The sequence below is a fragment of the Vitis riparia genome, chromosome 6 (assembly GCF_004353265.1).
Source record: "Vitis riparia cultivar Riparia Gloire de Montpellier isolate 1030 chromosome 6, EGFV_Vit.rip_1.0, whole genome shotgun sequence".
Classification (NCBI taxonomy): Eukaryota; Viridiplantae; Streptophyta; class Magnoliopsida; order Vitales; family Vitaceae; genus Vitis; species Vitis riparia.
The window spans coordinates 9,061,064-9,085,764 of record NC_048436.1 but is presented as its reverse complement, the minus strand read 5'-3'; the positions used below and the strand labels follow the sequence as shown (position 1 = coordinate 9,085,764).

The following is a 24,701-nucleotide window of genomic DNA, read 5'->3' as shown; positions in this document are numbered from 1 at the left end:
TTATATTTGGAAATGGGAGAGAGAGAGAGAGCGAGAGAGGGCGAGAGAGAATGCGACGGTGAGTGCGATGGTGAGGAGGGGGAAAATAGCTCGGCGCTGCGTAGCAGAAGGAAGGAGTGCAGCTTCGCAGTGGAGTCCAAGGCGTTCGAGATTGTTGTGGATGATAGAAAAGGAAAACCCCAAGTCCTCATCGTGGAGAAGAAGGGAGGGGTTTCGTCATGGGTCCGCTGGGGACCGGAAAGCCTAGGGTTTTTCTTAGAAGGGCTAAATCTCTGTATCAAGGATGAGAAAGAAGCAAGATGGGGAAGGGAATGGAAGGAGCAGGGGAGAATGTACTCTATGACGCGAGGGATAAACAGAGCGGGAGGGTTTATCCGGTTAGGGGTCTTCGATCTAGAGAGGAAGAGGTTCTGCATTTTCATCTCGAGAGGCAGAAGGGATAAAAGGGGGTGGATGATCATGGCGGAGAAGCTTCACCAGCTGGTAGGAGTTCTTGGTGGAAAACCAGAAAACCAGGAAGTAAAGGCTGTGGGGAAGGCTGTTGTGGGAAGATTGTATGCAACAGTAGCGAAACGGCCACTGTCGGGCAACCCAAATGTAATCATAGTGAAGGCTAAAAGGAAGGAAACAATAGGATTATTACAGAAATTGGAATATTGTGTTGTGGCGAGCTGGAAAGACAGCTCAGGGGGAGAAGAAGATCTTGAGAAGTTGGGGCAATTTTGGGCAAAATCTTGGGGTCTAAGAGGAAATTTAGGGTTGGCTAAGCTGGAAAAGGAAAGAGTTCTGCTGGAATTTGAAGATTTGGAAGAGGCAAGACGTGTTGTCTCCTCTGGAAATCGCTCGATGGGTGGAATCCAGGTAGGGTTGGAGCACTGGAACCCTAGGAGTGGATGCTGGACAGAGGAGGAAGAAAGAAAGGAAATTTGGGTGAGAATAGTTGGGCTCCCAATCTCGTTATGGAGTCCGATGATCTTGAAGAGAGTGGGGGACGAATGCGGTGGTTTTATTACAGCTGATGAACAGACGAAGACGATGGGCGAGCTTCAGTGGGCCAGAATCTTGGTGAAATCGAGAGGAGAGTTTAGACCGAGCATCCTAGAATTCGAAGTGGAGGAGGAGGTCTACGTTGTATCCTTATGGTGGGAATGTCGACCGGTGCTGAGGAGAAATCGCAGAGAAGAAGCTGGCCGACAAAGCAGCGAGGTTAGGGGTGAGGGTGCCTCACGCACGGAGCAGCGAGTGGCGGAGGAGCGGGTGAGCGTGAGGCTTGAGACACTGAACTCGTCAGATAAAGGGACGGGTGAGCAAGGGGTCGGGTCAGGTCGAGCGAAGGCAAACCAAGATCTAAGCCCGACAACCCGGATTTGGGCCTCAACTGGTAAATCATTACATGGGTCGCATACCTTAAGTCCAATCGCGGGCCCAAAGGAGACAAGGAGGGTTGGTGGGCTTGGCCTGGCCAGCGGGTCTATGGGCCTTAAGATGAAAGAAGTGGTAGTCAGTGAGGTTGGCTTAGAAGCAGACCCTTCGTATAGGGTTGAAGATGTGGGCTGCCTTGCCAAAGGCCCAGTTTCGCCAAAAGACCAATCTTCAAGCAAAGGCCCAACTTATTCAAAGGGCTGCCTCAAACAACCTGATCTAGATGGAAAGCCAAGGGAGGGCCCAATCTCGCCAGCAGCCCAAGCTCCAAATAATGACCTTCAGGAGAAGGGCTCCCTGTTGAAGTGCTTCATCTCAAGTAACGGGAATCCTCCTGAGACAGAGCCCTTTGTTGTGCGGGAGACTGAGGATATGAGGAAGCAACAAGGTGTGGCTAGGTTTTCAGAGACAGATAGGGCGCTGGAAGAGGAATCACTGAGGTATGGAACGGGGTCTTATTCTTAGGGGAAAAGGGCTTTGGGGGCTCCTCATCTCAATTCTCTTCTTTTTGATCAGACTCTGGGGGGGGGAGGGGGGGGGGGGGGGGGGGGGGGGGAGTCTTACGATCGTTCTGGGGAATTAGACGAGGAAGTATGGGTTGATAAGACAATGTGGTTAACAGTGTATGAGGGTTGTAATGAAAAGATCAATGGCTATAGGGAATTGAGAGTAATCAAAAGCAGTAGTGACAAAATCAGGGGGATGGATGGGGTCTGTGACATATATGATGTTCAAGCCGAGAGAAGTGAGCCTGAGGAAAAATGGGAAGAGAGTAGCTTGGCAAAGTTCAGCCAGTTCTTGGGATTCCCGACGAAGGGGTTGGAGAAGGAAATATTGAATTTTTTGATTAAAATCAGAAAAAGATGGGAGAAAATACATAGTAAAGAGTTACTGGAAAAGTCTAAGTTTGAAAGGGAGTTAAAAAGACTGGAATGTTTCGTAAACTACGAAGGGGGGAATAAGCAGAAAGGCTCGGCATAGGGTAAAGGGCGCCAAATTGTGATTGTCTAATGAAGTTGAAAATCCTAAGCTGGAACGTGAGGGGAGCAAATGATAACTCCAAAAGAAAAATTATTAAGACTTTCATAAGGAACCAGAGGGTGGATTTAATCTATATTCAGGAGACAAAGATACAATCTATGTCGGAAGGCATTGTGAGAAGTTTAGGCTCCGGGAGATTCCTAGATTGGAAAGCTGTGAACGTGGAGGGAGCTTCGGGAGGAATTCTTATTTGCTGGGATAGAAGGTCTCTGGACATTCTAGATTGGGAGAAGGGACATTTTACGTTATCTTGTAGATTCCGGAATGTAGAAAATGGAGCTGTTTGGGTTTTTACGGGAGTGTATGGCCATTTCTCCAAAGTGGAAAGGGATGAATTATGGGAAGAGTTTGGGGCGATTAGAGGGCTATGGGAAGACCCTTGGTGCTTAGGGGGGGATTTTAATATCACTTTGTTTCAGAGGGAAAGGAGTAGTCAGAGGAGAATAAGCTCAACAATGAGGAATTTTGCTGAGATTGTGGATGATCTTAGGCTGGTGGATCTTCCCCTACAGGGGGGAGAATTCACTTGGAATGGGGGCCATAATAATTAGGCTTGGGCAAGATTGGACAGGTTCCTTGTGTCCCCTAGCTGGGTAGACCAATTCAGTGGGATTACCTAAAGCAGGCTGCCTCGGCCGATTTCCGATCATTTCCCAATCACGTTAGTGGGGGGTGGGATAAGACGAGGCCCGACTCCATTTAGATTTGAAAATATGTGGCTTAAGGTTGAGGGATTCAAAGATCTTGTGCATAGCTGGTGGCAGGGAATTGATGTTAGGGGCAGTGCTAGTTATAAATTGGCTGCTAAGATGAAGGAAATCAAACAGAAGTTGAAAGTTTGGAATAGAGAAGTCTTTGGAAGGTTGGACTGTAACAAATCCTCAGCCTTGCAGCAGGTGGAATTCTGGGATAGGAAGGAAAGTGAGAGAATTCTGACTATGGAAGAAATAGAGCTTAAAAAAGAGGCAAAAGAAAATTATAAAAAATGGGTGCTTATGGAGGAAACTCATTGGAGACAACTCTCAAGGGAAATATGGTTGAAGGAGGGGGATAGAAACACGGGTTTTTTCCATCGCATGGCAAGCGCCCACCGTAGAAATAACTCATTGGAGAGAATTAAGATCAATGGGGAATGGTTGTTAGAGGAGTAGGAAATTACGGAAGGAATTGCTAATGCGTTTCATAATCTGCTATCAGAAGATATGGGGTGGAAGGTGGACATTGGGAGACTTCAGTTTGATCAGATCAGCCAGCAAGAAGCTGAGAACCTGGAGAGGTTCTTTACAGAGGATGAAATCCATGCAGCTTTGATGGAGATGAATGGGGATAAAGCCCCTGGTCCGGATGGCTTTACTATGGCCTTTTGGCAAAGCTGTTGGGATTTTGTTAAAGAGGAGATTCTAGAAATGTTCAAGGACTTCTACTAGCATAGCTCTTTCCTCAAGAGCCTTAACAATACTTTCTTGGTTTTGATTCCCAAGAAAAGCGGGGCTGAGGACCTTGGAGATTTTAGACCTATTAGTCTCTTGGGGGGGCTCTACAAGTTATTGGCTAAAGTGCTAGCTAACAGACTGAAGAAAGTAGTTGGAAAGGTGGTTTCTACTTCTTAGAATGCCTTTGTGAGGGGAAGACAAATTCTTGACACTTCCTTAATTGCAAATGAAGTGATAGACTCGTGGCAGAAACGAAAAGAAAAGGGCCTTATTTGCAAATTGGATATAGCAAAAGCTTATGACAGCATCAATTGGAAGTTTTTGCTGAAGGTTTTGCAAAAGATGGGTTTTGGGTCTAAGTGGGTGGGGTGGATGTGGAGCTGCCTATCCTCAGCTAAATTTTCAATGTTGGTTAATGGGGTGCCTGCAGGTTTCTTCCCTAGCATTAAAGGCCTTAGACAAGGAGATCCCCTGTCTCCTTACCTCTTTGTTATGGGAATGGAAGTGCTAGATGTTCTTATTAGGAGAGCTGTGGAGGGGGGTTTTTTATCAGGGTGTAACATAAGGGGTGGTAGTAGACCCCCTTTGAATATCTCTCATTTGTTTTTTGCTGACGACACAATTATATTCTATGAGGCTAGTAAGGATCATCTAACTCACTTAAGTTGGATATTACTCTGGTTTGAAGCGGCTTCGGGCCTAAGGATTAACTTAGCCAAGAGTGAAATCATTCCAGTTGGAGAGGTGGTGGAGATGGAGGAGTTGGCTGTTGAGCTAGGCTGCAGGGTGGGGTCCTTAACATCTTAGTACTTGGGTCTTCCTTTAGGGGCTCCTAATAGAGCGCCTTATATGTGGGATGGGGTGGAAGAGAGAGTAAGGAGGAGACTAGCGCTTTGGAAACGACAATATATCTCTAAAGGGGGAAGAGTCACTTTAATAAAAAGTACTTTGGCTAGTATGCCAATTTATCAAATGTCTATCTTCAGAATGCCCAAGGTTGTTGCTAAAAGGCTTGAGAAAGTGCAAAGGGAGTTTCTCTGGGGAGGGGGAAATATGGAGGGAAAAATTCATCTTGTTAAATGGGAGGTGGTGTGTATAGACAAGGACAAAGGTGGGTTAGGCCTTAGGAAGCTAGCCATGTTGAACAAAGCTTTACTTGGCAAGTGGATATGGAGGTATGCTTGTGACAAAGATAACCTTTGGAAACAAGTGATCAAGGTGAAGTATGGGCAGGAGGGTCTTGGTTGGAGGCCAAAGAAGGCTAATGGGCCGGTTGGAGTAGGGGTTTGGAAGGAGATTTGGAAAGAATCAGAGTGGTGTTGGGATAACATGATGTTCCGAGTAGGGAAGGGCAACACGATCAGATTTTGGACAGATGTGTGGTGTTCTGATTCAGCGTTGTCCCACTGTTTTCCTCATTTCTTTGGCATGGTTGTCCAAAGGAACTCAACGGTTGAGGAAATGTGGGATCAAAGTTTGGGTCAAGGAAATTGGAACCTAAACTTTTTGAGGGATTTCAATGATTGGGAGTTGGATACGGTTGGGGATTTTCTCCATATGCTAAGGGGTCATAAGCCCTCTTTGGAGGAAGACTCAGTCCTGTGGAGGCAAGGAAGAAGTGGTCAGTTCAGGGTCAAGGAAGCCTATAGTTTGTTGACTAAGTCTAACGACACAGGTTTTCCTTCAAGAAGCATTTGGGTGGCAAGGGTGCCAACTAAAGTTGCATTCTTCGCGTGGGAGGCGATGTGGGGGAAGGTGCTTACTTTGGATAGACTTCAAAGAAGAGGGGTGCAACTTCCAAATTGTTGTTTCCTGTGTGGATGTGAAGAAGAAAATGTAAATCACGTCCTTATACATTGTACAGTGGTTAGAGCTTTGTGGGATATTGTTTTTGGTTTAGTTGATGTGAAATGGGTTTTTCCAAAAACTGTAAAAGAGGTCTTAGCTAGCTGGAGGGGCTCGTTTGTGGGGAAGAAAAGGAAAAAGATTTGGGACGCCATTCCGTTATGTATTTTTTGGACGGTGTGGAAGGAGAGGAATAGATTAGCATTTAGGGGGGGAGTGTTGAATATTTAGAAGTTAAAGAATTTTTTCGTCTGTAATTTGTGGAGTTGGGCCAAATTGTATGTAGGTGAGGAGGCGTTCTCCCTTATAGGCTTCCTGGAGTGGATAACATCCACCTAAAGGGAGGTGATTCTTTTTGTCTTTGTTTTTTGAGGCCTTAGCTGCCTTGTATATACTCCCTGTATACTTTGTGGCGTTCTGCCTTTTTAATGCATATCCTTTACTTATCAAAAAAAATCTAAACAATGCATGCCATTCACTCTGCAAACTACACATTGTATTCATAACTAAATTAGTTCTTATCATAACTTACCCTGAATGTTGGAGGTAAGAGTCATGAGAGGGGAAGGTTTGAAGGTTGGAGGTAGAGTTGGTTTGGGGTTGACTCTAAATCTTTTGAGATTTCGATGGAGCTGCTCACAAGGAAGCTTATTGGGGTCATCGCTTAGAGGGGAAGAGGTTTCTCTTCTTGGATTAGATTTGGAGAGAGGGCTTTGTCCTTGCTTCTGGAAGGGGTGGAGGCTTGTTGCCAAAAGGAGGGTTTGAAGGTTTTCAACAACTCTTGGCTGGAGGGGGGGAGAAGCTATAAGCTTCAGTTACGTAGCAATGAGGCCAGTAGGTAACTTTGTTGTTCTGTTTTTTCTGCAGAAGCTTATCGTTTCGTTATAATCTTTCCCGAAGGGAAGGGACTGTTAAGGGGATGGACTATTTTGGCTCAAAAGTTGAGAGTCTGTGGAGTAGAGCTTCCGTTCAAGGCTGTTGTTTCTAGGTTTGGTCCTGTTCAGAGAAGAGAGCCTTTGAGAGATGTTATTGTTGTTGTTGACTGGGGAATGGAGTGCAAGTTGGTGTGGTTGCAGTTTGGAGGTGTTAATGCATTCAACAAGATGCATTCTCTTAACTGGTGCTTGGTGGGACGGTGGGGAGACTTCACGGATGATGCCCCATTGTTATTGCCCTTGAAGGAGTAGGCTGGGTACCATTGGAGGCTAAAGGGGAACCTCACATTGTACTTGTTGGGAGGTGCTTTGATTTTGTTTGAATTTGAGAATCCTAGGGAGGCGGAAAGGGTGTTGCAAGAAGGAAAGTGAGTTTTCAAATAGAAGACTTTGGTGCTGGAGAGATGGGTTTTGGCAAATGGTTGTTACAGAGAAGGTGTTCTTGCTAAGGTTGCTTGGGTGAGGATAGTGGGCCTCCCGCTTTGTCTTTGGCATAGAGACTTCTTCAAGCAAGTGGGAGATGCTTGCGAGGGTTTTTTGGGGGTGGATGAGCAGTTGGTGGGTGGAAAGAATTTGCAATGGGCTAGAGTTTTAATCAAAACAAATGGGAGAATGGTGTCGAGGAAGGTTCAGGTGGTGGTAGGGCATCTCTATTTCACAGTTTACCTATGGTGGGAGCTTCCTCGGGTTGCTTCGATTACATCCGACAAGGAGTGGTTGGAAGTAGAGAAGAAGAGGCAAGGGATTACATGCATGCCTTGTCGAGTGGGGAAAGCGGGGCAACAACCAGCAGGTGAGGTGTTGACTTCTGGTAGGCCAAGAGTTACAGGAGATGCGACTTCTTCAAGCTTTTTAGAGGAGGGTTGCTTATGGAGAAGATGGACACTATTGGGGTTGCATGCGAAGAGGGTAAATAGTTAATTGCTGCAGAGGAACTTAAAGTGGGATTAGGCTACTCTGTTAATTATGTGGGCTGTGGCAGAGGGGTGGCCTGGCCCTTAGAGGGGGCCCTAAGCCCTTTAAAAGCGGTGTGGGCTAGAGATGGTAGTTTGGCTCAATCCCCTTCTATTTTATATTTGGCCTAGAATTGCTTTTTAAGCCTTGATCCTTTGCAGGAGAGGGAAGGTCTTAAGGCTTAGGTGAGCTTGGTTCCTTCTTGCGAGGCTGATCTTTGCCCTAAAGTTGTCAAAGAGCGAGGCGGTAACTTGTTATCCCCAATGGAGGGCAATCTCTCTCCTGTTGATGAAGCTTTGGTGGCGGAAGCAACTTTTTTCAAGGAACGATGAACCACTTGTCTTCTTCTTCAAGGTGGGCGTCTCATTCTTCTACTTCGTCATCATCCTCTCCTATGGGTAAGGTTGGTGAAGGCCGATGAGACTTGGGGATGATCTGTTGGGGGGAAATGGCGTCAAAGGACAAAGGGATGGCGATTGTAGAAGAGGAAGCTAGTGATGTTCCCCTTGCTATGGTTCTGAAGGATGGGTCGTTGTTGAACCTTAAGTTAAACTATGATGTCGTGGAACTAGATAACTTGGGTGGGGAGGAAGAGTCACAATTAGCTCTCGACAAGGGTTGTGTCCTAGTGGAGGTGAGGAGGAACCCCTGCCTTTTCTCAAGGTAGCTTCAACAAGTTAGTGTCTTTTAGCAATTTTTTAGGCCTTTTGATGAATGGATTTAAGGAAGAAATTCTGGCCTTTTGAGATAACTAGAGTTCCGTACTAATAGGAAGACTGCGAGGCAAGTGTTAAAAAAATCTAGTTGGGGAGGGTTTAAATCTGAGAGGGAGCTACGTAAATTGGAATGCTCTATTTCTTATAAGACTAACTCCTTGGTGGGAGAAGAGGAAGAAAGTCTTTTGGGGAATTAGCCGAAGTGTGTCAATGAAGCTCAAAATCTTTTCTTGGAATGCAAGAAGGATAAACAAGGGGGATAAGCAGAATCATTAAATCAATGATTTGGTCTTACTCGGCCGACCTTGTCTACCTTCAAGAAACGAAGGTGTAGCTCATGAATGATAGCCTGGTGAAGAGTCTGGGTGTGGTGAGGTGTCTAAACTGGGGGCTAGTGGAGGCTAGGGGTTAAGCATGGGGTATCTTGGTTTTTTGGGACAATCGGGTTTTGGAGCTTATTGAGATGGAGTTAGGTGCCTTTTCAGTTCCTTGTTGCTTTAGAAATTGTGAGGATAATTTTGTTTAGATGTTCACTAAGGTGTATGGCCCTGTTTTGGCAAAGGGGAGGGAAGACTTTTGGGATGACTTGAGTGCCATTAGGGGTCTCTAGAATGATCCTTGGTGTGTGGGAGGGGACTTCAATATAGTAAGATTCCTAGAGGAAACGAGGAGTTGTCAAAGGTTATCAACTTCTATGAGGCGCTTTTCATAGTTCATTGAGGAGAGATGTGTCTTAAAATCTCCCTTTATCTAGTGGGCTGTTCACCTGGTGTGGTGGGTTAAATAATAGGTCAGCCTCATGGATGGATCGTTTTCTTGTCTCTGATGATTGGGAGAATCATTTGAGCAGGTTGTATCAAAGCTCCCTTCCTAATCTATTCTCAGATCATGCACCAATCTAGTTTGATAGTGGAGGGATAATTTTGTTTAGTTCCTCAAATCCAATCTTGTTCTTTTCGGCCAATTTTGTTTGGAAATCAAAAGCCTCTTTAAAGGTCAAGGCCTTTGCTTGGTTAGTGGTGTATAAGAAGGTGAATACCAATGACTTGAGAAGACTCTACAAATCCCTTAGGAGAATTGATTGACCATATTTTTATACATTGTCCATTAACTTTGGGGCTTTGGCATAAGCTCTTCAACTTAGTCAATTTGGTTTGGGTGCAACCTAGGTGTATTGGAGATATGATGATTATCTCTTTTTAAGGGTTTGGGAATTCAATCAATGGCAAGACTTTTTTGCAAATTGCTTGCCTCATTATTCTTTGAATTGTGTGGTAAGAGAGAAATGTTAGGATTTTTGAGGAAAAGTGGAGAACACAAGGGACGTGGGATCTACTTCATTTTTACTATTCTTGTTAGGCCTCTTGTACCATCTCTTTTAGAGGAGTTCCACTGAATGTTATTCAACTAAGCTGGCTTTCGGTTTGTAATTCCAAAGTGGTGGATAACATTGAGAGGAGTTGATTTCAATTTATGAGCTATTTTGTGTATGCCTATGGTATAGTTCTCCTTGTATGGTGGAGTCTACTCTTACTTTGATTGGGTTTTGTATTATATGAGAAGGATCTCTCATCCTTCTCTACAACTTTTATCAATATGAATTTATCTTTGTTTTTGATTAAAAAAAAGTTTTAGGGAGGGGGGAAAGCAAATTTTAGGTAAGGGGAGTGGTTTTTTTGGGAGTAGATGCTTGAGGTGGAGGTAGGAGAATTCTTATTTTCCTACCGTTTTAGTAGTATTGAAGAAAAATTTTGTAGTTGTTTTTTGGGGTTTTTGGCCTTGTCTCAAGGGTTGGAGAGGGAAACTTTTTTGGAAAGAGGTAGAGGATATTAGGAGCTTGTGGGAAGATCTTTAATGTATACTTTACTGTGGTGAAATTTCCTTTTGAAAGAAATATAATGACTTGTATTTTAGCGGCAATGAGACACTTATTGGAGTTTGTTAAGAAATTTAATCTTATGGATATGCCTTTTTCAAGAGGAGAGTTTATATGGAGTGGAGGGACAAGAAGGGATTCCCATTCCAGACTTGATCACTTTCTTGTGGCTAGTGATTGGGAGCATTACTACTCCAATTTAGTCTAGAGTGTGCTGCCGAGGTTAGTCTTTGATTATTCCTTGATCTTACTAGATGGCGGTGGTTTGGAAGTGTTAGAACCTTGTTTAGGTTTGAAAATATGTGGCTAAAGGTGGATGACTTTAAGGACTTGGTGAAGAATGAGTGGGAAAGCTATGATGTGATTGGATCTTTGAGTTTTATTCTTGCTGCCAACTTGGAAGCTCTAAAAGAAGAACAGGTATTGTGGTAGATTATTGTTATTGAATAAGACTTAGAGAAAACCTCTTGGAGAGTGAAGTCTAGGGACTTATGGCTGAAGGAAATTGGAATAATTTTATGGTAGATTTTGGGGATTAAAGGTCAAAACATTTTGAGAAGTAATAAGGCCCTTGAGCTTGATGGCATCAAGTTATTCTTGCAATGATGTTGGGATACAGTCAAGTATGAGATAATGGGCCTCATCAAGGAGTTGCATGAGTTGGGCTCCTTTTAAAGAAGCCTTATGCCACTTTTCAGGTATTGATCTCTCAAAAAGGGGGTGTGGAGGATCTTAAGAACCCATTAGTCTAGTTAGAGGCTTATACAAGCTGCTAGCTAAAGTGTTGGACAACAAACTAAAGAAATTAATTGGGGAAGTGGTCTATGATTCAGCTTGCCTTCTTGGGAAGTAGGCAAATTTTAGAGTAGTTCTCATAGTAAATGAAGCCATTGGCTCAAGGTTGAATAACTCATATGAGAATTCTTACAACCATATGAACCAGAACTTTTTTATTTTAGTGATAGGATGGAGTTTTGCCAAGGTGGATTGATTGGATTAAGTTTTGCATTTCATTGTTGAGGCTTTCAATACTTGTAAATGGAGCCTAACAATTGTTTTCCATGATATGAGGGGATTGAGCTAAGGAGACCCCATGTCTCTGTTTTCATTTGTGTTTGTCGTGGAAGTTTTCTGTTGGTTATTTGCTAGAGTAAAGGAAGGAGGCTTATTTAGTGGTTTCAAGTGGAAGGTTGTGGTGGTGTGGGAATTGAGATTTCCTATCCTTTGTGTGCAAATAATATTCTTCTTTTCTGTGAAGTTAAGGAGCAAATATTGTGTTAGAGATGGATTCTTCTTTGATATGAGGCCATTTTGGGCTTGAATTTTAACTTGGAGAAAAGTCCGTTAATCTCTATTGAGGGGGTTCCCAACAGAGAAATTTATGCATCAATATTGGGTTGTGGAGTGGGTGATTTACCCTCCACTTATCAATTAATCGTGTTGCTCCTTATGAGTTAACAATAGTTTGGAATGCAATGGAAGAGAAGTTCCCTAAAAGATTTACCTCATGGAAGGGTTATTTATCCATAAGGGTGAGTGGTTAACAATTGTTAAGAGCATGCTTTCCAGGTTGTCAATTTATTATATTTCTATTTATGTTATTCTTTGAGTAGTAAAGTAGAGGAATCAATTCAAAGGGGCTCTCTTAGGAGGAAGTGGGGGTTGACTTAGACAAAAAGGCTCATATATTGAGTTGGCTACTGTCTGTATAGATAAACACATTGGAGTTTTGGGAATTGCAAAGCTTTTGCTTTTTGTCAAGGCTTTTCTTAGGAAGTGTTATTGGAGGCTTGCTAAGAGGGTGAACAACTTGTGGAGGGAAGTCATCTTAGGGAAGTTTGTTGAGAAGGTGGGTGGACGGTGCTCCAAAGTTGGAAGGGAGATGGGTGATTTTATGGAAAGCTATTAGGAGTGGTTGGTAGGTTTTCCAAGCTATTACTTACTCGGAGATGGGAAATAGAGGGATTGTTTGTGTGAGAGTGAGGAAAAGTCAGCCAACCACATATTGATCTATTATGGTCTAGTTAGTGCTTTGTGCTACTTTTTTAGTTTCAGCTTTCTTTGGTTCTTGCTTAATCGGGAAAAAGAGGTTTATCAGGGTGGCACGACAGCTCTTATAAAAAAAAAAATTGTAGTGAGTTTGGAGAATGACCCCCTTTTGCTTATTTTCGACTATAAATGAAGGGAACAAAATTGGAGGACTCTCAAAGATTTGGAGCAGTGGTTCAAGCTTTAACTAAGTCATTTCTATGTTCTCTTTTCTTGTGGTCCAAGAAATCTTTGGATGTGGTCCTACGTCTTTGTTGGGTTTCATTGATTGTTTGAGTTCTCACTAAGATTTTGTTGTTCTCTTTTCTTGTGCACTGCTTTTTGTTAGGGGTTTCTTCTGATAAATTCTTTCTTACCTATAAAAAAAATGAAAATAAAAGAACCTATTTTTTGAAGTTTATGCATGTGTGCAGCTTCCGTCTCATTTTTAATGACTGTAGTTTTGTTTTGAGAAAGAAAAAAGGTTCCAATTTTTATGATACTGAATCTGGTTATTTTATTATAGTTCTGGTGGCATAAATCATTTAGCAATTATTTATTAGAACACCAACAATGTTTATTGGTTTGCCATTGTTTGCTGTGTTTTTAGCTTCACATAATAGTTATCATGAAGTGAAAGGATAGCTCTTATTGCACTCAGAAACATTGCACAAGTTATATATCACCTTCCCTTAAACTGATAGTACTATTCCATTATGCACTTTTTACTGGACTTGTGTTTTAGCACATGCTAATGACATTATATTGACATCAAATCCACTGCCTTTACTGAATTGGTTTAGTGACAACTTGGTGAGGATAAAAATATTTATTCACATGGTAAATGATTCATGTTGGTGTGCTATGCAAAAAATTTGGCACATTCATTTGGTGAATGCTCTAGATATGTATGTGAGTATGCATGTGATTTTGTGCCTACAGGGAGGCTTTCCATTCATATTGATGACTGTGGCATAGGAAAATGCTATAGTTCTTAGCTATCTATTCAACATGATTATTTTAAACAAGTATTTAGGACCACTGTATGAAAAGATGTTTCTTCAATTCTGTTTCTGGACTTGTTACTATTAGTTTTAAAATAAGAAAATGCCAACTGAACTGACCTTTTTAGTCTTTGAGGATTAAAATTCTCATGTAATTCTTTTGTGCTACTCATTGTATTTAAAGTTTGTTTGAATGATCTTCTTTTTATTGCAGAGCTGGAACTGTCATATCTGAGACATGGGAGGATGGGCAAACATTGAAAGATCTCAATGCTCATCTTGTATGTTCTTGTCTGATTTGTTATAACCAGTGAATTTCTCTTCATATGCTTGCTTTATATCTTTATCTGTGGCAAATTACTTCTTGATCTATTCCTTCATAAAATTTGTACTTACTAACTTATTACTTAATGTGAACATTAATTTACAATGGTGGATCCTACTGTATGATGCTTAATAATTTAACACAATAGAACTAGAAATTAAGCTACGTAGTAAGTACAGTCTTCGGGTCTTACGCTACTTTTTTTTTTTCATGTTACTAAGGTTCCTAACATGCTCTTGGATATCCTCCATGATATTCTCTTATCCTTGTTCTATGGTACTTTTGATCCTTGTAAATTATACTTGTGTTTGTAATTTGTATCTTGTCATTTGTAAGTTGTTAAATCTGTTTCATCTCTAACTTAATTATAAGCAGCATAGTTGCAATTTTCTATCTCAAGCAAACTTTTTGTTACTTAGTTTAACTTGTGAAAATTGGTCAGCATTCTAAAACTGCTTCTATCTTGAGTAAAAGTTTGTGAATCGCTGCTGTTTATACTCTTTGAACTGGGATATCTAAATGAAGTTGCTGGCTCTTATTTATTACTTTGCAGACTACCAAATCATGTATTTTAAATTCCACCCTTTTTCCTATTTCCAGTGAGATGTTACTCAAGGTTTTCGTTTATGATTAAGAAACCATAATTAGTTGCATAAGTATCACTAACACATTCTATCATAATTTATCTTAATCCTTTTGCTAGTGCCTTTTTGTTATGGTTAGGGCGAGATGTTAGGGATGAAGAAGAGTTAAGTTCATGCGCTGGAGTAAGCGTGAGGGAGAGGCAGCTCCTGGGATTGATGTGCTGTTTGAGTGTGGAGGAAGTAAAAGTGGTGCAGAAGGTGAAGGTGGTAGACCTGCAGAGAGTACTGTACTGTAGAGGAGTCAGAATTAGGTGGCAAAGGTGGTGGGCCAGCGGGCAGTGTGGAGGAGTGGAAGGGAGATGAGTTGGGCCCAGGTGGGAGTCTGCCTGTGAAGCCCTTGGACCGTGTGTTTTGGGCTGAGGGGTCCAAAGCCCAGGAGAGTGGTAATGGGCCAGGCAAAGGCTTTTAAAGAGAAGTGTGGGCTTGAGGTTGCATCGGCCCATTCCCTTAATGCTGTTAGTGGGCTGCCCCTTCTCTCTAAAGAGGCTAGGGCTCTTGCAAAGCCTTTCATTGATGGAGATTAGAGGGCGAAGGAGGTGCTGGCCATTGGAACCAAGTGCTTCGAAGGGATGTAAGCAAGCCAATTGGAGTTCGCCATTGAAGCATTGCTGGTGGAGGCATCCAAGTACCCTACTTCTCTCTCCCAACCTCTTTTCTTTGGGATTACAGGGCCTCTTTTCTTCTACTCCTTTCTTGCTAACCGATGAGACTTTGGGGGGGGGGGCATTGGTTAAAGTGTTGTGCATTAGAGAGAACTGATTGTGATCCTCTGCAGGTAATCTTGGCTGAAGAGAGTGCCTCGTGTAGTGAATGCCTAGAGGAGCAAACCCGTGGTCTGGTGGATTGCGGGTTTTCGATGGAGCTCATGCTTGTCTCGATTGGGGTGGATTCCCTGAAGGTTTTGGAGGTGATTGTTGGTTCTCAAGTGGAAGAGGGGGAACGACCAGAAGGGTGGGTACTCCAGTTGCCTGATAAGTTTAGCTGGTGCTTAGGCATGCTAACAGAAGGTTTTAAAGAGGAGAGTCCGTACCTTCTCAAGAGGATGAAGGAGAGAATTGACCAAAAGGGTCATGAAGGGACTAATAGAAGGGTGAAGTCCTTATCTTCTAGATTCGAAAGGGAACTCAAGAAGCTTGAATGGATAGTGAAGATTAGAATCCTATCCTGGAATATGAGAGGGGCCAATGACTGACAAAAGGGAGATAATTAAATTGTTGGTTAAGTCACAAAGGGTGGATTTGGTTTGTTTGTAGGAAACCAAAATTCAAGAGATGTTTGGTGGGCTTGTGCGTAGCCTTGGGGTAGGCAGATGTTTAGAATGGATTGCCCTCAATTTGAGGGATGTAGCAAGAGGTATTTTGGTGTACTGGGATAATAGGGTGATGGAGTTTGTTGGTTTAGAAGTGGGGGTTTACTCAATCTCAATCTCGTACCTCTTTAAGAATTGAGAGGATGGTGGGTTGTGGGTGTTCATTGGGGTGTATGGCCTGGTGTGCAGAAGGAACAAGGAGTGCTTTTGGGACAAGCTTGGGGAATTAGGGGATTATGGAGTGACCCCTAGTGTATCGGAGGGGACTTCAACATGATAAGGTTCCCCGAGGAGCGTAGTAGGGGAGGAGGCCTCACCCCAGCCATGAAGAGATTTTTAGAGGTTATGGAGGAGTTGGAGTTGAGAGACATCCCTCTATAGGGGGGCCCTTTCACTTGGAGTGGCGGGCTGAATAACCAATCCCAATCTAGACTTGATCGGTTCTTGGTGACAAAAGATTAGGATAACCTTTTCAATGGGGCCTTGTAGTGTGTTCTACTAGACCAGTTTTTGACACTTTTCCATTTTGCTAGATGGGGGAGGCCTAAGAAGGGGATCCTCTCCATTCAGATATGAGAATATGTGGTTGGTTGGAGGAGGGGTTCAAAGATTTGCTAAAGAATTGGTGAGTGCGCCTGAATTTTAATGGATCCCATAGTTTTGTTTTGGCTACCAAACTGAGAGCTTTAAAAGCTGTCTTGAAGTCCTGGAATATAGAAGTATTCAACTTTATTGAGGCTAGAAAGGGAGCAACTCTTAGTCAAGTGGTGTTTTGTAGGTTACAACCTTGTCTTTAGAAGAGATTGAAGCCAAAAAGGAGGCAAGGGAGGAGTATACGGGTACTCAAGGAGGAAATTTCTTGGAGGTAGAGAAATCAAGGGAAGTGTGGTTGAAGGAGGGTGATTGTAACACCAGATTTTTCCATAAGACAGCAAAAGCCCACAAAAGAAGAAACTGGTTGGCCAAGGTGAAAGTGAATAGCAGATGGTGTACTAAGGAGAATGAGATAAAAGTTAGTGTGGTTGGGTATTTCAGAACCTCTTAATGGAGGAGGGGGAGTGGAGACCCACTATAGGTGGTTTGACCTTTAAGTGTTTAGATAGTTGTGAGGCTACAAGGCTAGAGCTTCCTTTCTTGAAAGAAAAGGTGTTCATTGTTCTCTTTGATCTAGGCAAGGACAAAGCACCAGACCCGGATGGGTACACTAAGGCGCTTTGGCTTTTTGGCTTTTTAGCTTTTTAGCTTGGAGTTTGTGAAGGAAGAGGTGATGAGGTTTTTTAGAGTGTTCCATGAGGGGAGTAGATTTGTTAAGTCTTTGAATGCTACTTTTCTGGTTCTTGTTCCAAAGAAAGGTGATGCTGAAGACTAGAGAAATTTTGGGCAAATTAGCCTAATGGGCAACCTCTACAAGTTGTTAGCAAATAGACTTAAGAAGGTTGTGGGCAAAGTGATCGCTGAGTCCCAAAATGGTTCTGTAGTGGGTAGACAGATTTTAGATGCAATTTTGGTTGCTAATGAGGTCGTAGACTCAAGGTTGAAAAACAATTAATGCAGAGTTCTTAGGGCGGAGAGTGGCGGCTATCTTTCTAGGTGATGGGTGAGGGGTAAGGGCGGTGTTGGGATTTAGATCTCTCATTTATTATTTGCTGATGATACTCTAGTGTTTTGTAAGGTGTTGTAGGATTAGATGACTTTTCTAAGGTTGCTACTTATGTGGTTCGAGGGTTGTTCTGGATTGAGAATCAACTTTGAAAAAAGTGAGCTAATTCTTGTGGGAAGGGTGGACAATATAGATGACTTGGCTTTGGAGTTGGGGTGTAAGGTGGGCAGTCTCCCTTCTTGTTACTTGGGTCTTCCTTTAGGGGCTCCTTTCAAATCTGTGGCAGTTTAGGATGGGATTGAAGAGAGGTTTTGCCAAAGGTTAGCCATGTGGAAAAGATAGTAGATCTCGAAAGGAAGGAGACTCACTTTAATTTGAAGTACTCTATCGAACATGCCCATCTATTTCATGTGTCTCTTTTGCATGCCAAGGTAGGATAGGTTGAGGTTGGAGAAGGTTTAGAGGGATTTTCTTTGGGGTGGTGGGGCTCTTATGTAGAAACCCCGCCTAGTAAGGTGGAAGATGGTCTGTTCGAAGAGAAAGAAGGGGGGTTTGGGTGTGAGGTGTCTCTCTGCGATGAACAAAGCCCTCTTGTGCAAGTGGAGTTAGCGTTTTGCCAATGAAAGAGAGGCTTTATAAAAGCAAGTCATTAGTCAGAAACACGAAGAAGATGAATGGGGGTGGAGATCCCGTGAGGCTAGAGATAGGCATGGTATTGGTCTGTGGAAATCCATAAGAAAGGAGTGGGATCTTTTGAGCAATAGATTGTCTTTCTCAGTGGAAAATGGTCAGAGAGAGAGATTCTAGAGGGACAAGTGGTATGGTGATGAGTCACTATGTGTTTCCTTCCCTTCCTTATTTGCCTTATCTTTTCTTAAGGAAGCTTAGGCAGCGGATGTTTAGAACCCTGAAGGTGAAGAGGGTGGATGGACTCCTCGATTCTCTAGGCCCTTTAATGATTGAGAAATTGAAAGTGTAGAGCGCTTTTTGACGAAGCTCCAAGCAAAAAGGGTGCATGGGGATGTGGAAGATAGGGTGATATGGATAGTCTTAAGGAGTGGGAACCTTTCGATTAAATCTCTTTATTCGGTTTTGGTGCCCGACAACCCTTTTTTGTTCCCAAGTAGCATCATTTGGAGATCTTGTGTGCCACCTATGGTGGCTTCTTCGTATGGGAGGCGACTTGGGGGAAAGCCTTAACTTTGGATTAAGTCCAAAGGAAGGGGATTTCTTTGGCAAATAGATATTTTCTTTGCCACTTTGAAGAAGAAACTATCGATCATATTCTTCTTCACTATGCAAAGACGTGGATTCTTTGGCAATTGCTTTTTTCTCTCTTTGAGGTGACTTGGGTTCTCTCCTACTCGGTTAGAGAGACTCTCATTGGGTGGCATGGATTCTTTGTGGGTGAAGCCCTTAAAAAGTCTTGGAAGGTGGCCCCTTTATGTATTTTTTGGACAGTGTGGAAGGGTGTTAGTGTTTGATAATACGGAGTTATCAATTTAAAGGATGAAAAATACTTTGTATGTAATTTGTGGTCTTGGTCTAGGGTGTCTGTAGATATGAGTCTTTGTTAGCTTTATTGATTGATTAGGCTTTAAGTGAGTGCATGTGATATTTTTTGTTTTTCTCCCTTTCCTACCTGGGTGAGCTTTTAAGCCTTCGTTCTATACTTCCTATATACTTTGGGACATTGTTTTGGTGTCTCCTCTTTATATATGTACTTTTTGATCTTACCTATAAAACAAAAGTATCATTATCATTATCATATTATTATTATTGTTATTATTATTATTATTATTATTATTTTAGTGTTATTTATTTATCTAGTTGTTGGATTTTTTGTTTATTATTATTGCTATTACCTCTTTATGCTTTTATTATTTTATTTATTTATTTATTTTAACAAGTCCAAGTTAGCTCAAAAAAGGACATTTAGTTTCTCCCCTAGATTTGATATGTATTGTCTGGCATCATCTAATATGTGATTTGAAACTAGTTCCTAAGAGGAATTAGTGATTTGGGGCAGAACTAGGAAACTCTAGATATTGCTTCTTTCCATCACTCTTTTGGTGACTGAGTTTCAGCGCAGTTTATAGTTTTAGGATTTGTGATATAATTATTTATTTTATTTTATTTACAAGTCCAAGTTGGCTCAAAAAATGACTTTCAGTTGCTCCCCTAGAGTTGATATGTTTCATCTGGCATCATCTAATATATGGTTTTAAACTAGTCTCTACAAGGAGTTTGTGATTCAGGACAGTACTAGGAAACTATAGATGTTGCATCTTACAATGAGACTATTGGTGACTGAAGTTCAGCAAAAATATGATTTAGGATTCTTAAAGATGGAAGCCAATTATTAGGGGTCATGGTAAGGTCTCAAATTACTGGAGTGCTAGAAAACTGGTTGCTGGAATTTCTGGAAACTAGCTAAACTAGTGTTTCCTGGTGTTTGGATGATAGCCTAAAAGCAGAATGCCATTTGGGGCCTTAAAAAGCTGGGTTTCATGTTTGTGAACAGAAAGGATGGCAATTTTTAGAAGGTTGAAAAAAGAACACATTGGTAAAGAGAAATACACATTTCATGGCTTCTTTGTCCTGCATTTGTTAGTTGCAATTCATTACACACACAGACACAGACACGCTTTTTGTGGTGTCTGAACTATTTTCAGTTAATTGTTTTTCACTTGAAGCTATTATGTATGATAAATATTAATTTATAAAATTGAGAAGCCTGATTCTGAACTTTAATTATACCTGGTATCATATCATAGAAAATATTGTTTTTAAAATTTTGATGAATTCACTTCTTTTTGTTTAAAATATGAATCCAAGCTGAACAATTTCTAGATGATATTTGACATGGATATATATATATGTATATTTTTTCTAGAGGCATTTATTAGAAATGAAGGAGGCTGTTGAGCGCCAGAGGAAGTCATTGAAAAAACGACAATCTGGTAAGCTGTTATTTTTACAAATGTTCAATTTGGAATTTATATATTGGTTATTTGGTTTATATGATTGTTTGAGACAAGTTGGTTTCTCAATTATATTATGACCACTGTCTTCCTGATCTGTTTCTGACTCAAGAATTCAGCGACGGTGAATTCTATCCTTAGATTTGTGATGTGGGACTGTGTGTGTGTGTGTGTGTGGGTGTTGGGGAGAGGTTGGACATGCCTGCATGTGTGCCCTTACTTGAATAGACATTTCAGGACAATTATATCCATATTTCATGTAATGTTGTTTGAATGTTCATTTCAGGTGTTGAGACTTTGAAGTTCAAATTCTTAGTTCTATTGTATTTTCCAGGGAAATTATTTCCATGTTTGTTGCTGCACAAATCCAGCCTGTATACCTTTCCTTCCTTTCATTTGTCAGATTTTTTATACAACATTTGTTGGATGTTCATTTAATGTGTTGATTGATATCATCTTCATTTCAAGTGATTTAGTTTTCTGTCATGCGGGCACTAACAGGATCTCACCAGTTTTGAATGTCTTTGAAAGTTTGATATATGAATTTATGGCTCATATCTGAGGCAGAAATATATATTAGTATTTTTTTTTGTTCTCATATAGTCCACATCTACCAGTTAATTATTCTAGTTCTCTTAGAAAGAGCATGAGAGCTGATTAAACTTTTGTGGCTTAAGATAAGGGTGATGGAATTGATGGGGAAACTGGAGTGCAAGAAGAAGATTTTCTCATTCATGATGAGATCTATAAATCCCGTCTTGCAAGTATCAAACGTGTAAGTTTGCTTTCTTTCTTTGATTGCTGTTTTAGTCTTCAACATATTACAATATGCGATACAAAAATGAAAGTTGATTGAATATTTGTTCATGCTTTGTCATTGGGTTTTGGATATCTTCAGGAAGAAGAAACTTTTCTGCGTGAGAGGGATCGCTATGAACTGGACAAGGGAAGGCTTATACGTGAAATGAAACGTATAAGGGATGAGGATGGTTCTCGCTTTAACAACTTTCAGATTCTGAACCACCGATACGCCCTTCTGAACCTTCTTGGGAAAGGAGGATTCAGTGAAGTTTACAAGGTCAAATTTTATTTTTTTTCAAGTCTTGTATATTTTGATTATTAAAATGTTTTCAACAAATATGTACTTTGTCAATCAGCTCTTTTTGTTGAAATACTTTGTAGATTTGCCTGTATTGGCAATTGTGAGACTACATCTTTTTGCAGTGATTTGAAGTAAGAAATTTCCAGCAGGCTTATGACTTGGTAGAGCATAGATACGTTGCATGTAAGCTCCATGGTTTGAATGCCCAGTGGAGTGAAGAGAAGAAGCAAAGTTACATACGGCATGCGATTCGAGAGTATAACATTCACAAAACCTTGGTGCACCATCACATTGTTCGGCTTTGGGACATTTTTGAGATTGACCATAATGCGTTCTGCACTGTCCTAGAGTACTGTAGTGGTATATGTTACTCATAACTTTTATTCTCTATATGAGGTCTTATTCATTTGACATACGTAGTGAATAGAAAGTGTACTGCACCAACATTCTGATCTGAGCTATAAGGAATGATTTTATAGAATCTGCTTCTCATTCTCTACATTTATACTTTGATGTCAGGTAAAGATCTTGATGCAGTTCTAAAAGCAACACCTATATTACCTGAGAGGGAAGCTAGGATTATTATTGTCCAGATATTTCAAGGCCTGGTATACTTGAACAAAAGAACGCAAAAGATTATTCATTATGATTTGAAACCAGGGAATGTTCTATTTGATGACCTTGGTGTAGCAAAAGTGACTGACTTTGGTCTTAGCAAGATAGTGGAGGATGATGTTGGATCCCAGGGAATGGAACTTACATCCCAGGGAGCTGGAACATACTGGTGAGTGGTGTATCAATTCTGCATCTATGCTCTCTCCTTGGAAGTTTGTAAGACACTACTGTTTCTGTTTGAAATTAGTAGAATGCTAACTGATTAGCCCCTCTGGTGGTTACAGGAGCCATTTTTTTTGATGTTATGTCTTCATAAAGTGGTTGGTTTGCTAGTTCAGGAAACATGCTGTATTCATTGTCTGATTCACTTGCTAATTCCAACTTTAGCTTTCATTTGAGTCATTTACTTTTCAATTGTTGGAAAACCGAAACTGATATGGAAAGAAATAAATTTGTAAAGCTGTAAATTATTTATTAGTTGTCAATCTTTGTATTTTTAGGAAAATAATTGTTAGGAGTTATTCTTTTCTTTTAATCAGTGATTTAGTTTTCTAATTTGAAGGATTTGTATATGCTGTAAACTTTATAAAAGAATAATCTTAATGAAAGAAAATTATTCCCGTGAAACCCTATTCTTCAACTTGGTATCAGAGCTAGCAATTTGCTTGTCGAAATCCTCCTTCTTCCTCTTTTTCAATCCCTGTTCTCTGAAACCATGTTGGATATTTCAAATGAGTCCACTACTGTTCCTCAACCTTCTTTGAACAATCCCATTATCACTAATTCTTCAAAAATCAGTCCTACCACCTCGAAATCTCACTCTGTCCAAATCACCACGATTCGCTTGAATGGTGACAACTTTCTGAGATGGTCTCAATCAGTTCGGATGTACATCAAAGGACGTGGAAAGATGGGCTACCTGACGGGTGAAAAGAAGGCTCCTGCAGTGGATGATCCGAACTATGCTATATGGGATGCTGAGAATTCCATGGTGATGACATGGCTTGTGAATTCTATGGAAGAAGACATTAGCTCTAATTACATATGCTATCTAACAGCACAAGAGCTTTGGGAGAATGTAAATCAGATGTATTCTGATTTAGGGAATCAATCACAGATCTTTGAATTAACCCTCAAACTTGGTGAGATACGACAAGGGGAGGACAACGTCACAAAGTACTTCAACTCCATGAAGCAGATCTGGCAAGACCTTGACCTCTTCAACACCTATGAGTAGAAATCTGTCGAGGATGGACTTCATCATAAGAAGACCATGGAAGACAATCAGATCTTCAAGTTCTTGGTTGGCCTTAATGTCGAGTTTGATGAGGTAAGGGGGAGAATCATTGGAAGACAACCCTTGCTTTCAATTGGTGAAGTTTTTTCAGAAGTTAGAAGAGAAGAGAGTTGGAGGAATGTGATGCTGGGCCAGAAGGGACTTGGAGTTGCTATTGAAGGTTCAGCCTTGGTTACCACGGGTGGAGGCTATAATAAAGCTGCTGCGTTTCAACGCAAATCAGATGAAAGACCACGGGTTTGGTGTGATTTTTGCAACAAACCTCGCCATACTCGTGAGAATTGTTGGAAAATCCATGGGAAACCTGCAAATTGGAAAGGAAAAACAGGTGACAAACTAGGCGGCTGAGCCATTATTCCTACTGCTAATGAGGCTGAGACCAGCCCCTTCACCACTGAGCAAATGGAGCATCTTCTTGCACTGCTGAAATCTAACTTGACATCCGGTATTTCTAGTGTTTCTTTGGCACACACAGGTAAAGAATTATATGCTCTATCTTGTCGTTTTAAATCTACTCCATGGATAATCGATTCTGGAGCATCCGACCACATGATCAATTCCTCAAACATGTTTGAATCCTATTCACCGTGTCCTAGAAATAAAAAGGTTCGGATAGTTGATGGTAATTTCTCACCTATTGCAGGAAAAGGTCTAATAAAAATCCCTGAGGGAATAGATCTTAAATCTGTTCTCCATGTTCCTAAACTTACTTGTAATCTCTTGTCTGTTAGCAAATTATCTAGAGATTCTAATTGTTGTGTTATCTTCTATGAATCCCATTGTATTTTTCAGGACCAAAGCTCGGGGAAGACGATTGGCAATGCTAGGATGATCAATGGTCTCTATTATTTCGAGGATAATTTACCTAGTAATAAAATTGCTCAAGGACTAAGTAGTATTAGTTCTCTTTCTGTTCGTGATCAAATAATGGTTTGGCATTGCAGATTAGGCCATCTTAGTTTCTCTTATTTAAAACATTTATTTCCAGTGTTATTTCAAAAGGTTGATCCTTTATCATTTCAATGTGAAAGTTGTTTATTGGCAAAGAGCCAATGAAAAACTTACATTCCAAAACCCTACTATGCATCAAAACCATTTTATCTTTTTCACAGTGATGTTTGGGGACCTTCAAAAGTAACCACAATTTCAGGAAAAAAATTGTGACCTTTATAGACGACCATACACGTCTTTGTTGGGTATATTTAATGAGGGAAAAATCTGAAGTCGAAAGGATTTTTAAAGAATTTTACAGAATGATTGAAAACCAATTTCAAACAAAAATCAGTATTTTGAGATCTGATAATGGGATTGAGTACTTTAATAAAGTTTTGGAAACCTTTTCAAACGAGAAAGGAATTTTACATCAATCCTCGTGTTCTGATACCCCTGAACAGAATGGAATAGCTGAACGTAAAAATAAACACTTGTTAGAAGTAGCACGAGCTATGATGTTTTACATGAATATTCCAAAATACTTATGAGGGGATGTCATACTAACTGCTTCACATCTAATCAACAGGATGCCTACAAGAATTTTGCAGTATACCACTCCTTTGGAGTGCTTGAAAAAG

General features: G+C 41.0%; 1 protein-coding gene across 5 annotated transcripts in view; it reads left to right on the top strand.

Moving 5' to 3' along the window:
- Positions 1 to 24,701, top strand: part of LOC117915672 (serine/threonine-protein kinase TOUSLED) — a 48,556-nt gene that overhangs the window by 17,839 nt on the left and 6,016 nt on the right. For 4 of the 5 annotated variants that reach the window (XM_034831301.1, XM_034831300.1, XM_034831303.1 and 1 more), the window contains 6 exons: positions 13,469 to 13,535; positions 20,029 to 20,095; positions 20,794 to 20,891; positions 21,015 to 21,194; positions 21,368 to 21,578; positions 21,738 to 22,002. In XM_034831301.1, coding sequence (XP_034687192.1) covers positions 13,469 to 13,535; positions 20,029 to 20,095; positions 20,794 to 20,891; positions 21,015 to 21,194; positions 21,368 to 21,578; positions 21,738 to 22,002 — 888 coding nt within the window. Of the gene's footprint in view, positions 1 to 13,468; positions 13,536 to 20,028; positions 20,096 to 20,793; positions 20,892 to 21,014; positions 21,195 to 21,367; positions 21,579 to 21,737; positions 22,003 to 23,922 lie in introns of all 5 variants that reach the window. The other variant, XR_004651432.1, reaches the window with a different exon arrangement.